The 16,603-nt window shown below is 38.9% G+C and overlaps 1 protein-coding gene across 8 annotated transcripts in view; it reads right to left on the reverse strand.

Annotated features, from left to right (window-relative positions):
• LOC121318441 (ankyrin repeat and sterile alpha motif domain-containing protein 1B-like) overlaps positions 1–16,603 on the reverse strand; it is a 220,716-nt gene that overhangs the window by 27,609 nt on the left and 176,504 nt on the right. For all 8 annotated transcript variants that reach the window (XM_041255122.1, XM_041255118.1, XM_041255117.1 and 5 more), the window contains 4 exons: positions 15,097–15,169; positions 9,571–9,677; positions 2,060–2,158; positions 325–477 (listed from right to left, as the gene is read on the reverse strand). In XM_041255122.1, the coding sequence (XP_041111056.1) occupies positions 325–477; positions 2,060–2,158; positions 9,571–9,677; positions 15,097–15,169 (432 nt within the window). The remainder of the gene's footprint in view (positions 1–324; positions 478–2,059; positions 2,159–9,570; positions 9,678–15,096; positions 15,170–16,603) is intronic.

Consider the following 16,603-nt stretch of genomic DNA (forward strand, 5'->3'; position numbering starts at 1 on the left):
TCCCAGCTAAGGGCAACACTGATTGCTCAACAGCTCATCAAATCCAGATGCTTTGTGCTTGGAAAGGCATAATGCTATTCTATCAAGCTTGGCAACTGCAGTTAAAAGATGACAGGAGAGACAAAGCTACAGCATCTGACAGGTTGATCCAATTCTAGTAAAAATATAAAATACAGGAACTATTGCTGCATAGAAATAAGGCACTGTCACAGGATTTTTACAAAAAGCTACAACAGCACATAATGTGTTCTTGAGATACCATGTTACAGTAACCTGTGTTTAAGACACTGCTGAAAATAGAGAACTGGCACTCAGGCAACTTACATTGATGAGCTCAATCTCCCAGATCTTTTTTACAAGGTCCATCGACGTATAGCCATTGATTAGAAAGGACTTTGTGTAATCACCCAAATCTATTGATTCCAACCATTCTGCTACTGAAGTCGGGTTGTTTCCATCATATCCAATCGGTCTCACCTGAAATTCAGAAAACAACACACATTAACGGTTAATAACTTTATTTCATTTTCAGAAAGGTTTTCCTGATAGTCAGGGAAACTGTTGAATTAAGAATACAAGTTTTAAGATGTTTTTTTTTCTATTTTTTAAATCTCAGCTATAGATCCTGATTTAAAATTGTGAACCACCATGTAAACAATGTACCAAATATTCAAATATCTCCCTAAATTAAATCTCAGGGAGTTTAACTTCAGTAAAATGCATGATACCAAGCCATACAGTAGCTATGTAGCAAGAGCACAATAACAGTGTTTTTTTTTTTAATTATTTTAAATGGCTTGCATAGAAGACAAATATCTAAAGTTGTACTTGTCAAGTTAATAAACCCCTTTGCTTGTTGACTCTAATAATTAAAGCTTGTCAGAAACTTCCAAATAATGTTCTGGATTTCAGAAAAGCTTGGCTTACTGTATAAAGCAGTATTATATTGTAGAATTGTAATGGCAAATAGCAACAATTATAAACTACATACACTGTTACCATGACAACTGAAATGTCATATCTATAAAGGGATACCTCCTCCGTCTTCTGTATCAAAAATGTCAACCACTGAAATACAGTTGCTGCAATGGCTTATATACCAATTCAGAATAAACTACAAATTACAGTTTGATACCTTAACAGTTATTGATCAACTCAAGCAAATACTTTTTGCCTCTGGTAATAACACAAGAATGAACAGCAGATGCATTACTTGCTATGAAGTAGGATAACATGTTTTTTGACAGTGTCCAGCACTCACAGTGTATTTACAATTCCAAGTCTGTGCCGAGTCCCTTGGATTTAAAGAGTCTTATCAGTATGTGTCATCAGGCAGCCTCTTTTAATGTCAAGGTTAGCAAATCGATGGTTTTATAACATAAAACTATAAATCAACACCTCCCCAATAAAAACTACACCTTGTTTTATTTTTATTCAAGTCAAAACTTAAGATTGAAATGTGTTAATATTTTTTTTCACTTCACATTAGACTGCTTACGAAACATAAATGCTTGCGCAAAACTGAACAGACAACATTTAAGGTATCTGGATTTGATAAATCCTGGTCTCTTATTGGCTGAACCAGGTCCCATGGGTTAGAAAATGAAGGCTACACAAGAACAAAGCAATGCGCTGGTTTTCCTTTTTTTTCCTGAGCCGTCACATTCCTCTCACACCCTGCTTGGGCAGCAATGCGATCTTGAGTGGATTAATGTATGGCAGCAAACTCCCTTCCAGAGTTCAGTGGTTGTTAATGCCCCTTCCACTACTAACTTTAATCAACTGTAATGTATTCAAAATCGATTCTACAAGGAATTTCAACATCATAACATTGGCAATAAAAAATGAGTAATACATGTAACATGTCTGCATGAATAAGTGCTTCAGAACTGTTCACCTGGCAAAGCTTAATTTCTTCGATATTCAAAAACTAGATTGTTTTTAACCTAATACAATTTGACTCTGCATGATCCCATGCCAGGTGTGTTGATATTGACCCCAATCTGTTTTACTTCAGACAAATTATAGTCAAGCTGCGCTGCCCTGTGAGTGGACTCACCCTCGGGAGGAGACGGATTGCCTGGAGAAACCGCTGTCTGTGTGCAGAATTAAGGATTCCAATTTCAAGCAAGTCCTGGTCTTCAACAACGTTGCTTCCCTAAAACAAAAAGACAAATGATTTGCTTTCTATATTTTGATTTCATTTCAACCCAAGCAGGCTTCATCTCCATTTGAAGAACCTCAAGATGGTTAGTCAGCAGTAGGTGAATGGCAGCTGCTTGGCTCCCAAGCTGTGCTATGAATTATTTGTATGTTTGCGTTTTGTCTTGATCAAAAATGTTAATTTAGGAGAACTATGTCCCTGTTTTGAGATCCAGTGCAGCAAATTAATTTATATTTGTATTGTTAAACATATACTGTGTACATAATTAAACATTTGCAGGTTGTGTTACATTACATTGCAGAAAAAATGCCATATTCATAAAATTGGGTCCCACTGATAACTGCTTTAATCCAGCTGCATAGAATGATAGAAAGAAAAAAAAAAATTACTGTTTTGTTTTTTTAAAAATAAGAACCAAGCTATGTTGTTGCCTAGGGAACTATATACCTTAATATCAGTTGCCAGCGCCAAAAGATGCCTATTGTGGCTTACTGTAGATCAGTTTTAAAGTTTAAAGCAACTGAGTAGATAAAAAAATGCATCCAAGACCCCTCTTTTTGCCCAAAGGTTTAATAATGTAAACCTACATAGTGAACACATTTCATTAAAGTTGGTGTTGTGATTTTTAACCCAAGTTTTTTACATTAATTTCGCAGACAGTAAAATGAAAGTCCAATTACTTCCAATTTGTAGGCACTGGCTGTTCTTCAAATTAATACAAGTGATTAGCAGAACATGCCTTTTCATAAAAATCTCCGTACCATTATTTTTTTATAGTAACACGCACATACAGTTTATAAATGCAAAACAACCTGCACATTACTATAGTGCATGTCTCAGTAAACAATTGTAAGGAACAAAGCTGAAATAAAGAAAAAATACAAATTAAAATTAATGGATAGCATTGAAAATACAGGTATTGAGTGTTTTTTTTAGATACTGTAGTATTTGGGAGTACTGATTAGGCTTGCCTGTCCCAAATAGAATGGCAATCGTCCCAATTTATGAGCACAGGTCTAAATGATTTCTTTTTGATAGGCTAGAGAAAACCATGGGGTTACTTATCTCACTATTCTCTTTCGGCATGTGTACAAGTCCATGTATGTTCTGCAAACAACACAGTGAGCTGAAGTTTAATTTTTGAAGTCAAGAATTTTATATCATTTGCTTTTTGTTAACAATGTTTTTTTTGCACCAAGAGGCAGTCTAGAGCAAAACTCCTAGGGTATGATTAGAAAGGAGCACCTGAATATGTTCAAAGAAAGTCAGATTGTTGAGCTCCCACCTGTGTGCTCCTTCTGTGTGAGATTTTCTAATCAAAGTGTTCTTTTGGGGCTTCCGGAAGAGATGTAAAGTATTGCAGTACTAAACATTGCACAGAGAGAAGTCTACTGTATGTACCAGTTACAGTACAAATAATATAACATGGGGTGACTAGAACCCCATTGGAAGGCAGAGACAGTTAAACCAGTAACTCACTCAGTGCAATTATAAAAAAAAACAAAACAAGAAAAAACCACAGTGAAACAGTAAGTATTAGTGTGTAGAAAATTATTCATTGTGGGATCTATTCAATTGCCCTAAGGAATTAATAATTAACAGTGACAGCGGTCTCCAGTAACAGATCCAATATTTAACTGTCAAAACACATGAAATTATGGGTCCAGAGTGTTCTAGATTGTACTTGTAGTGATTGAACATAAAGCTATTCCAACCCTTTGTTTTAAAATGCAAATTACATTACCACAAATATTTGATTTGTTTTTAAATAGAATACATAAATGCAGTGGGCAACTGGCAGAATGGTGCTGGAAATTAAAAAGGACATGATTTTGAGGTGCACAAACACCCGCATCCACTAATGTATTTACTCTCCAAGGAGTTTACTAGAGCTTTAACGTCATGGTTATGCTGGGCTTTATTGCCATCTCATTAGTTTCCCACTGAATCTATACTGGATACCTGGTTCATAACCTACAATGGCCCCTCTGCAGGGGGAGCAGATGCAAGGATCCCATCAGGTTATCTTTATACCCCAGGGGGGAATTGAACCATTCTTCTAACATGGCAGTAGGTCAAACAATAATGGCAGAGATCAATTCTGATACAGCAGAGGCTCCCAATTGATGCAAGTAAAATAATGTAACTGCATTTACCACTCCCAAGCCGTTAATCATCTCTCAGAAAAAACAATTACCTCGTAAATTGGCCAGGCAATGCATTATTTACTGGATTCAGAATAACAGGGATAAACCTTCACCTTATGGTTGTGTGTTGAGGTTTACACTGATGGCATTACCTTTTTTCCAGTTGAATCTCAGATGCAAGCGCTTCTTCTGACATTAATTCAGTTTGTTTGCGTAGGCCTGGTCCAATACTGTTTTCCCTCATGAGACCACCTTAATTACTTATAGTTGATGTTTTTCTGCTAGTAGCAGGCTGCCTTCACCTGCTAGGGGCAGGTATAAAAGAGCCTTTTATTTCTTGTGCCGAGTTATAGTAACAATCAGTCCATTCTTGTTTAATCAATCTGTTCTAAAGTGGTCCAAAGATATTTCCAACAACTGTTCTCAAGACTTAACTAGGGAATGTTGCCAGCACTTAAATATAGATCATGGCTGTCCAATGTATTTTTACTACCTTCTTGTTTATTATATATTAGTATAGTATATCACGTTTTGCACGTTTTTTTTACAGCAAGGGATTGGGATATAATCATCCAACAATTACTTACGTATGTGTACTTATTCTAATACTAATTTTTAAATAATTGTAAGTGACAGTTTCCTTTCAATAGGTTAAAAAGGAACAGCTATAATTCTACCAAAACTGTTTCCTGAAATGCCCACTGTGCTCTTTAAAAATGCTTTATCTGGTAAATGCTTATTATCTGTTAGAGAGCAATTAAGTAAATATCTGTCCTTCACTGATTGACACATAATGAACTAGGATGCAGAATTATGTCTCTTGTTAATAATGCAAAATGAATATATTCTGATCCACTTAGCAACAATAATTGTGGTCACAAAATACATGAACTGTTGATGCATGGCCTGCAGTTTCGATTCACTATTTGAGTTTATCACAATTTATCTCTGACCGGCAACATCTGCAGTACTTGTGTGATCAGTCAGCAATAGTAGCCTGTTCTCTACCTAGAAGGGGCGTTCTGGGTGAACAACACCTGTAACACTGAATTTATTAGCGAGAAGCACCCTGTGCTGTAAGAGGCTTTACATGCTGTGAGTCACTGGCATGGAATCTAAATTTCATACATGAAGCAAAACGAGCTGACAGGAAGGGCAGTTATTACCAGTTATTACCAGGTCTGCCTTGTGTCATCTGTTCTGTAATTGCAGAGACATTAACTTCTGTGCTTTATAAAAACACAAAGCAGGAAAGCAGTTTTGTTTTCCATCTGAAAGAACAATTCAAACAAAAATTCACTGAGATCCTTTTAAAATGCATCCTTGTTGCACTAGTGAAGCATAGACTTGCGTGTCTGTTTGTTTGTTTGTTTATTTATTTAAATTTTGAGATCTGACATTTGTCAGTCCCCTATATTTCATCGGTAAGTTCCTTTCTTATAAGAGTGATCATCAACATTGTATCTCCTGCTTGCTTTATTAACATTATTACTGGCCTCACTTTTATTATGAGAATATTTTTGGCTATTTTTTTTCATGAATTCAGGACATGAAAATATGTCAAATGCACCGCTACAGTATATAAACAGCTGTATCCTGATAGCTTTGCTGTAGGTCAAGTGGTCTAGCTGCTGCTAGACACTAGGAGTGAGTTTGATCCACAACACATGAAGTGAGCAGCTTCCAGGAAGCAGCAGCAACAACATCATCATCATCTACAGCATTGTCTCTGTAAGTTTCATTGTTCAATGTTAAAGTAATGTATAAAATACCAAAATATCTTCAAATATCCTACCTAACCTCAGATCTTTGTGCTGGATGCTTTTGCCACCTTTCTTTGTAAAGTGATGAGACAACTATAGCACTTGAACAAACATAAAAGTTGACACTATAAATGCATTTGTGTTGAAGGACATTTCTTATCCTAGCTGTCAAAATAACTAAAGCTATTATGCATTTATATAAAATTCTATAAATCTACTACTGTAAAAAATAAATAAATATATATATGATATATATGGAAGATATATGATGGAAGAATTACCCACAACGTTTAATGACTTGACTACTTTTCAGAAGGGTGCTGGCTCATTATTGTTATGTTTATTCTTATTAACATTCCCTTGAGTTTGTATAAGCTGTAATTCACAGATGCATTGCTGTATGTGGTAACTGGACTTACGTTCCTGGTTCATATTGCCCATGTTGATAATTATCATTCCAATTATGAAAGCCAGCTGCCCATTTCTAGCACATTGCTCCCTTTTAAGCATGAACTTCTCAGTTCATTAGTGGCTTCTTGTTGAAATCTAAACAACAAAGTTGAACAGAAAACACACATCTGGTTACTAGTTCTTTATCCAAAGGTCGAACAACTAAGCCTGAACTGGGGCCCTACATCTGTGCTAAGTGGTGTAAAGCAGATGTTCTATAAAGCACGTACTACAGTTGTCCAGAGTGGCTCCCTGCTTTAATTTGATAGCATTCTGAGCTCTTGCAGCAAGAGGTTAAGAGATCGCTTCATTGTGGTGCCCGTGGAATTAGGGCTGCTTGCACTCCAGTGATGTCACAAAGTTCAACTACTGCTTACTCATAACGTGACAGGCACTGATGCAGGATAACAACACACAGTCCCTCAAGTTCTGCTGCATTCCACTAGTAGTCACTGTGGGTGATACTGGAAATGAATCTTACTAAGAGGAATATGTAAGAGAGTTTAAGGTAAATTCAGCAAAATACTTCATCTGGAATATCATCAGTCAAAAAGAAATAAATAAATAATTTGTTGACAAATTAAAAACATGATTACTGCAGGATACTGTAGCGTGCACTTTAAGTATTTCTGAACTAAAGCAGTATAGAAGTATTTGACGCAACACAAATGAGGAACAAAATATTAGGGACTCATCTGGGTTTTAAAATAACTGCAAACCCAGATTCCTGAATCATTATCTGTGCTGGAAAACAACAAAACAAAACAAAACAACTCTACTCTGTAAATAGAACAATTTAAGCTAACGGGGTAAACACACCATGCAAGTGTATTTAAACATTTTGTACACTACAGTACATGAACACACCTAACAAAGGCTTGCTCTGGTGCATCTCAAATGTGTAAAGTACATTGCAAACAGGGCATATATTACAGACAAGTTTTTGTTAAAAACTACATAGAAGTACACACACAACAATATACACCTTACTACAATTAATACGGATTTTTAGTTGTGGGAAAGAAAAATGACATCCTGAAAGACTTGGCGCAATGCAACATTTACCCGTGCCAGTGCGGTAGCTCTCATGGTAGCTTGCTTTCATTTATAATAGTAAACATGTTCATTCCATCCCCTCTGGCAGGCAGTCGTTCTTATTGGTGTTGGCAGTCTTTGTCACCAGAAAGCCAAGCCTGTTAAAACAGCTTATTAAACATGATCTCCTTGCTTTTCAAAAATCATCTCCCATCTTCTTCAGTAGTCATTTCTCTCACCATGAGCCATGCCTTTAAGAAGTGCATTAAGGGGGTAAACTCTGTCAGCCTCTTTCCAGAGAAGAGACTACATTTTCTGGTGATAACAAACGTCTATTGAAATACAGAGCGCACTGCCCGTAACCGTCAAACATCCAGATACTGCTCAGTATTTTTTCCCCATGTGAATGGAAACAGGCTATTTTCCAGAAAACAATGACAAAAATACAAACAAGAATGTAAATTCTTCATTAAAAGGTATGTGTTTAAAACCAAGGAGAACATTAAACTGTTAGAATTAATAAAAACAGTCACCTGGAATCTAGCCAGTTTTTTTTATTTTTTTTTATTATAGATTAAGAGTCATCTATCAAACCATATGCATGCACTTGATGTCTATGTTTCTTATGTAAAAATTATAATTAGCTTCTCCGGAAGCGCAGGGGAAAGCGCTTAGCATTTTCTATTGAAATGTTTTGATTTGTTTTTCTTTGACATTACCAACAGTTTGTAAAAGCTTCATGTTGCTTTTACATTTATCAGTTGCAAAGAAATATATATTTTGGTGTAGGTATGTATGCATGCATGTGTGTGGGCTCCTGTCTGTTAAGCTACATAATGGTAATAATGACAATGGTACTTGTTTTTCATTTAAAGCTTTAGTGAAAAGATGTATTTCTTTTAAACAGTGTTCAAGAAATAAAAATCAAATTTATTTCTGTTCCCCATTATGAAAGAAAATTGACAGTATGTACATTTACACATACACTGGTTTTAAATAAATGCCTGTGTTTTTCATTTTAAAAATGCTATTGTGCTTTTTTAAGGTAATACAATGCATGGAGGCTCTTTACAGCTTTTATGCATGTATTTATTTAGCACACTTCAATTGTTTCTTCAGAAACCAGTGAATATTTAAATACACAAATCAGCTTTGTGGAAGATACTGTCTGAATAATTTCCATTTCACTGCATATACACAACTATTCTGTACCTTGATAGAATATGATAATTCTATCAGGGTTAATTATATCAGCCTAATGACTCCTTCTGTCCTACACTAAAGGACCACAAAGAGCTGCACAACATCACATCTAATGGGCCACAGGAGTGTGCCAGTTGCTGAGGCAACAGTAAAAGCAGATGCTGGTCATAATGTGCATAAGGGGGGAAATGGAGCAATAACAAGAGTGTCTTAGCTTTAAATATGAGAATGGATTGAGTCATTCAAGTGTGACTGTATTTACAGCTAAAGTCTATACTGGTAGATGTTCATTACGGTGACCAGTAACTTTAAATCAAAAGTACTGACAGTTTTTTTTCAGTATAAAACCAATTCAATACATTTTTGGACAGAAATGAAAAAAAAATAAATAAATCATAAAAACACAGAGTAGTAAAAGAAAAGTGCTGATTTTTTTAATGACAATAATAATTTATATATCAATAATATTTAATATATATATATATATATATATATATATATATATATATATATATATATATATATATATATATATATATATATATATATATATAAAACAGTATTATTGATTGGTAGCTCAGAAAAGAAAAGCCAGCACAGAGCATCTTGTACTGGCTGTGATTTACAAAACTGAAGCACAGCCACACAGCATGAGATTAAGAGCAAAGTTCCTGAATTCCTTCAAGGAGCAAAAGCAATACAAATGCAGCAAAGAAAAACCAGTGTGCTGTTATTGTATTCCAGGGAATTCTGAAAACAGAGGGCAACTCTTCATGTACAAATTGAAAAACTTAACTGGTTTACTCACCATGAACTGCACATTGTCAAATCCATTAGCCAGCAGGTGGTTCTCATACTGAACAAGCCCAATGTTATCCAACCACTGTCCCACAGACTGCACAGGGCACCGGGGTCCTATAAGAGGATGAAGAGGAAGTCTTTTGAGCAACGAGTAGCCATCTACCCGGTAACACCGACAGTCCGGTTGTGACAGTTGGCATTGCCACATCATGTTCCGAGAAAAGTGACTGTCGAAAGAACCCGCCAGCTTGACAGATTTATTGTACACAGATCACACGAAGAAGAAAAAGAGGAACAAAACTACAAGAATCCGAGAATCTTATTTTCTAGTGCAGGGAACTGCCTGGTCTTCAATCACCATCTTAGAACTCAGTTATTGATCTCCTATTAAAGAGCCACTAATTGTGTAGTTAGAACATATAAGGCTGTCAGCTGTTGCTGGTTCCAGTTATATGTTGTCTGAGTACTCCACGGTGAGGAGTGCTTCGCTGGCAGCTAGAATTCTTTTTATCAAGTACTCCTACACTCATCAGTATGCTGCAGCACGTCCCCTGCTCCCCCTCACACCCGTTCATTACCCAGCCCTGGCTAAACCTTGCATTCTCGATAATAGCCATCAGATAAGGCAGATCTCTTTGTCTGTGAGTTGTGTGCTTGCTGTCGCTGCTGTTCCCTCCTACACACCCACCCGAGCACCAATCTTGAATGATGAGAGCAGTCAAAACAGATGCAGAAAATAGCGAAGTTCAAAAGCATATTTTTGTTGGGGGGGAGAAAACGAACAAAAAAATAAAAAATAGAAAAATTTGAAATTTCCGGATCCAGACAGAGTCCACATGATCTTCTCCCTTTTATCTAGGGAATACAATAGATGAGTGTTTGGCAACCTTTGTCCTTTGAGACATAGCTAGCATTTAAAATAACGGTTCTGTCTTTTGTTAAACAACCAACAGCTACATACCACTGTACCCCACCTGGTCTTTTAATAGTATTGTGAAAGAAACAAACACACTGTACTAATATTGTTAAACCAATTAACCTTTCATTGATTGGTTGCTTTTGCAAAACAATACTGCTATATGTATTAGATTTTTAATCTAGTTAGAAAGAAATATATAGAGATTTACAAAACAGAAAAACACATTCAGTGGTTGGTTTCTTTTAATCACTGTACAAACACCATCATACTATAGATAAAGGGCATTATGATTAGATTATAAGTGTTAGTACAATATCTTATAAATTATCAACCAAAATGTTGAACGTTTTAAGACAGCATGTAATATTTTCTAGCATAAGAGATTATTTTTGATGTTAGTACTCAGTTTATTTAGTGTTAATATCTCCAGTGCTGTCTGTGCAATGATTTTGCTACAGTCCTTATGCTTCTTGACAATATACAGTGCTTCATGGAATTAGCTGTTGTTCTAAAATAGATTCAGTGCCTCCATTTCAAAGATTAACAGCCCCTCCTCCCAGTGTACTTTCTGTTTGACACTAAATCCCACCTTTTAAAACAGGACAGTGCTATATAACTCTTTAGCCCTTATTAATCACTGAATCTTCTCACATGATAGAACGCTAGGTTATTATCATAACCCTGGTTCACTGAAATAGAAAGGCAACTCTTACCGCATGGGTGTTTACCTTAATATTACCTTAATATTATATACGAAAGCCACTGTGATGCAGTCATGGCCGCCCTCGAGGGTATAAAGGAACAGCGCACACAGATCTCAGCATAATTTTTCCTTCTAGCCTGCTGCAATCATGGACGCAGCAACCTTGAAGATTAATGGTTATATTTCTATTTCAGGGAACCAGTGTTATGATAATAACCTAACATTCCCTTTCAAGTATGAAATGCAACCATTACCGCATGGGTGAATGTACCGAAGCTGTCGCATGACTGGAATGCTACAAGGCTAAGCCGAGAGGCTGCCATGTGTGTTACCCTGTGGTAGAGGGTACCAGTTTTCTGGTGGTTTACGCACTGGAGGTGGTTTTGAGGGTAGCAAGCAAACCAGCTCCTTTGCGGATTCCTGTGCACGGTGAGAGCGCTGCAGTATCTCATCCACCGCAGGACCAAAGGTATGCCCTGGTGTAATAGGGGCACCCAGCAGTGATGCTTTGTCCCTGTTAGGCACGCGTGCCAGGGAAAGCCAGAGCTGCAAACATACTGGTTGTATAGGCATGCTTGACGATCACCTCTGAGATCCGGCACTGCTTGTTGGGGCAGTGTGACAAAGTGCCCTCCCCTGTGTATATTATCTGTTATATGTTGCATGTGGTGTGTTAAATGTTGGTGTATAGTCATTGGTACACAGGATATAAACGGGTCTGTGTAACATGAGTGTTTAAAATGTATATTTGTATTTAGGCACAAGGATTGCACAGCACTTCACCTGCAAGTAAAAAGTAAAATATCTGCTCACCGTATTTTTGTTTAGTATTAGTCCGTTTTGTTTGTCTATCTATTTTGGCGAACGTGCCGTGTCCTTGTGTTTTTGTTTGTTACCACCATTTATTTTCTGTTCTATTTATTTATTAAATGCTGAGTGAAAGCATTCACTCAGTTCAACCAAACTCCACCTCTCTGTTTATTTTTCTGTTTCTGGTCTGATGCCACCCACTCCGGCCGTCTTTGTGACACGTGGTGTCAGAGAGATAACAGCGCCTCCAAGCGTCAGACCAGAGCAGGAACCGCATTCTTTGGAAAAAAATAAAAATAAAAAAAAAATTTTGGATAACAAAAAATATATATATAAATAAATAAAATGGGATGGAAGGAGGATAAAGAGGTGAAGGACAGGGAGGAGGAGTGCCGCCTAAGGGCCAGACATCCACGGCGATGTAACAAGCCATTGCCGGGGTGCCTCCTCTGCGACCAGGACCATCTGTTCGCCAACTGTCCCTTCCGCTGCCCCTACCAAGAGGGAGAGGAGGAACTGGCCCAGGAGATGAAGGGGGGGAGGAGGAGGCAGAGAAGGGGAAAGGAGAAGAGGAAGGCAGAGTGTCCACCGCTCCCATATCCACCAGCAGAGGAAGAATGCCTGCTGGTTTTACCTCCAGAGCCAGAGGGAGAGCCGCACCAGTCCTCTGCAAGAGAGAGAGAGAGAGCCGGACCAGTCCCCTGAAACAAGGGTAGACATATGCCGCTCCCATCTCCGCCGCCAGGAGACTACATGCCACTCCCACCTCCACTGGCAGGAGCAGAGCAGCAGGAGCTGCCTCTGCCTCCACCACCTCCACCGGCAGGAGCAGAGCAGCAGGAGCTGTCCCTGTCCCCAGCAGAGGGTGAATGCCTGCTGGGTCCCTGTCTACCAGCAGAGGTTGAATCCCTGCTGGTATCACTTCCCCCACCAGCAGAAGATGAATGCCTGCTGGTATCACTTCCCCCACCAGCAGAGGATGAATGCCTGCTGGTATCACTCCCCCCACCAGCAGAGGATAAATGCCTGCTGGTATCACTCCCACCACCAGCAGAGGGTGAATGAGAGGAGCTGGAGCTGCCTCTGCCTCCATCATCATCATCAGGGGGAGAGGAGCAGGAGCTGCCTCTCCCTTCATCAGAAGGACCAGGACTGGATGCTGGCGGTCCTCAGCAGCCCTTGCATAGTTTGCTGAGGGAAGCACGGGGAAGAACCGCCCGGCCGCAGTGGCCGAAAAGAGGGCCAACACCTGCACCCCAGCTTGTCCTGACTCCCTGCCTTGCTTCGCCCAAGGATGCCTGCCTCGCTTCGCCCAAGGATGCCTGCCTCACTTCGCCCAAGGATGCCTGCCTCACTTCGCCCAAGGATGCCTGCCTGGCATCGCCTGGGGTTGCCTGCCTGGCATCGCCTGGGGTTGCCTGTCGTTCCACATCGCCTGGGGTTGCCTGCCGCTCCGCATCCCCTGGGGTTGCCTGCCGCTTCGCATCGCCTGGGGTTGCCTGCCGCTCCACATCGCCTGGGGTTGCCCGCCGCTCAGCATCGCCCGGGGTTGCCCGCCCCTCAGTATCGCCTGGGGTTGCGTGGGGGAGGTCAGGAGACCTGTTCCCACTGCAGCTTCTTCGCTGCTGGAGATCGTGGGGGAGGTCAGGAGACCTGCTCCCACTACAGTTGATTCGCTGCCGGAAGTACTGTTGTCGGAGCCCCACCAAGGGGAGCTGCCGGCTCTGAAGAAGGAGGGAGGTCAGGAGACCACCCCCCAAGCAGCCTTTCCGCTGCCAGGACTACCCTGGCAGGATTATGCCACCCCGCTGTCAGCATTGCTGCTGACAGCCTTATGACCTGTGGGCCCCTTGAAGCCTCCGGTCCTGGCCCAGGACTTTGTGCTGGACTTCTGGGCTTTTATGGGGGTAGGTGGCCATTGAGGCCATGTGTGCTTTGCACGGGGGGGGGGGGGGGTGTTGTTAAATGTTGGTGTATAGTCATTGGTAATCGGGATATAAACAGGTCTGTGTAACACAAGTGTTTAAAATGTATTTTGAACATGGCAGGATCTCGCAATTGTTGGCCACTCTCGCCAAATTGCTCTATGCGTACATTATATTTGTGCACAGCGCAAAACAGATTCTGGCACGCAAAAATAAGTTTTGACTACATTTGCACATAATGGCCATTTGCAACACGCATAATCCTCTGCGCGGTGCACAAACCTTTAGCATATCTGGGCCATAGTGTTTGATATGGCGTTATTGGATTTAAAAATAAAACCACTTTTTAAAAAAATTATCACTTTAGGGGGAAAAAATTATTTGGTATAGCTATTGCAATTGAACGTGCTTGTGAAAATACATATACATTGCATTTTATTGACAACGAATACAATTTCAGTTTGTCTATTGACAGCCAGTTGCATTTACAGCCATATTTTTAAATCTTTTAACAATCCCCTAACCAGATTAAAACAGCCACAGCGGAACTGCATTTCACCACCTAATGGATATGCCCTATGGACAGGTTAAGGTTAATTTATTGATAAGCTACACGTCTGAGACAAGAATAAAGCCCACATTAAAGCTTTAATCTTCCAAAGTTGCAAACAAATGTTGTTATACAATTGAATATATATGTTTATTTCTTTGATTTATGTACAGAAGTGGATACATTTAATCACATACAATTAGTTTTCAGTTCTTAAAACCGTAAATGTGGTATTGTATCCATAATTAATTTTCTTCTAAATGTATTAAAAAAAGCTGCCAGAATAGATTTCACATGAAAATGTATTCTTTAACTTGGTTAGGAAATATGGCCTCTTAAACTCATTACATTATATGAGCTTGTCAATCATAAAATGTTCAACCAGAACAAACTTAGCAATCCATATGCTTCGTATATCTTCTCTGTTATGCCACAATGATAAATGGTCCAACCTTCAAAAACAATATAGTTGAAAGATTTTTAAAAAATGCTCAGAGGAAAGGACTGTATAACAGTTCTACAAACACACCTTCTAGCTCAGTGAAGTGGGTGCCAACTTCAAAAGGTAACACTACTGCTTGCAGAGGGTGATGACACAAAAATAAAGAAATAAAAACCCTCCTTACCCAAAACATCTTCTTTGATCTCCTCTAGGCCGGTGTTGATTCCAGCTCCTATAGAGCTCATGATTTTATCAATCTGGAGGATAAAAAAAGATTGGGTTTAATAAGGACAATTAATTTCACCACAGTGACTTTGCCTCACCAGGGCAGCCTGCAGCTGTTGTTGCTGAAGCCCTGGCTCCTCCGTGGTTCCAGATAACCAGAGACAGTGACAACTGCCCTGTAAGCTCCAGGCAAAATATTTCAACTCTACCCGTCTGAGCTTTTAAGAAACGAGAGCGGTACGAAAACAGATACATCAAGCTTGCTTTTGTTTATATATATAATATATAATATATATACACACACACACACACACACACACACACACACACGTATATATAAAAAAGCTTGTGAATCACATTGCTCTGCCCCTCATCATCAGCCTTTATTTTCAGAACCAGGGTAAGCATTGTTTTTTGTGCTGCTCTGTTGCTTAAGTGACTGAAGATTACATTTTATGCCAAAAAATCTATTCCCAAAACTCCCCAGTACCATCCCCTGAACTACTACAGTCACACAAGCAGAGGTCATAACTAATTAATTAAACAAAGCACACAGTATCTGCTCCTTGCTTTTCAACTGGATCCTTCAAACAAACTTCCCCCCAAGTCTTTTAAGTTTGTCTCCATGTATGTTTTTTATGCATAATTAAACAGTTTAATGCACTATTTACCATTGTAATGTGTTGGTTTAGCTGCAACATGATCTATTTACTTCTAAATCTACCTTTCCACCATGTACTTTTAAAAAATAACAGACCACTGTTTTATGCATGGAATTCAATTTTCCTGGAAATACACTGTTTAAATAGTTTGTCAGTTCAGCAGCTCAGCCTAACATATATTATAAAGTATGACCTTTATGTCAGGAATATGTTAATCATGAAAAAAATGAATCCACCCCATGTAGAATAACAAAGTAACTATTAAAAAAAAAGGGTCCAAAGCCTTACAAAAAATGTATGTCACCATCATGATCATGGAACGATTTTTAAAGTGGGGGTGCTGAAAGCCACTGAACAAAACTCTAACCCCTGTATATGATAGAACCCCCAGCTCCCCTAGTTCCAGCGTCCTTGGTCACCACTCATTTACTGTATACGCAACTCGAGAATAATAGTGAATATCTGAAATCACAAGGTTTTATAAATAATAATAAAAAGTGAGAAGACACCCATAGAATAATAATACCCAGCTGGGTACCAAAGTTTCAACATTTTCGGTCACACTAGAAAGCCAAGAGACATAAAAAACCTGCGCATGCAAGTTCTACCAAATATTAAAATAACGTGATTAATAAACAGAAAAAGAAACTGTATGGTTTACACATGTAGGCAGAACCCTTCACAACTCACCATAGTACTCCATGAATGCTCATGGAGTATTCTCTGTAAAACCAGGTGATATCTCTGTGTTTATTTGAACCATTTAGTAGTAACAAACTAAACTGAAGCTTTTACACATTTAAA

The sequence above is a fragment of the Polyodon spathula genome, chromosome 7 (genome assembly GCF_017654505.1).
Source record: "Polyodon spathula isolate WHYD16114869_AA chromosome 7, ASM1765450v1, whole genome shotgun sequence".
NCBI lineage: Eukaryota > Metazoa > Chordata > Actinopteri > Acipenseriformes > Polyodontidae > Polyodon > Polyodon spathula.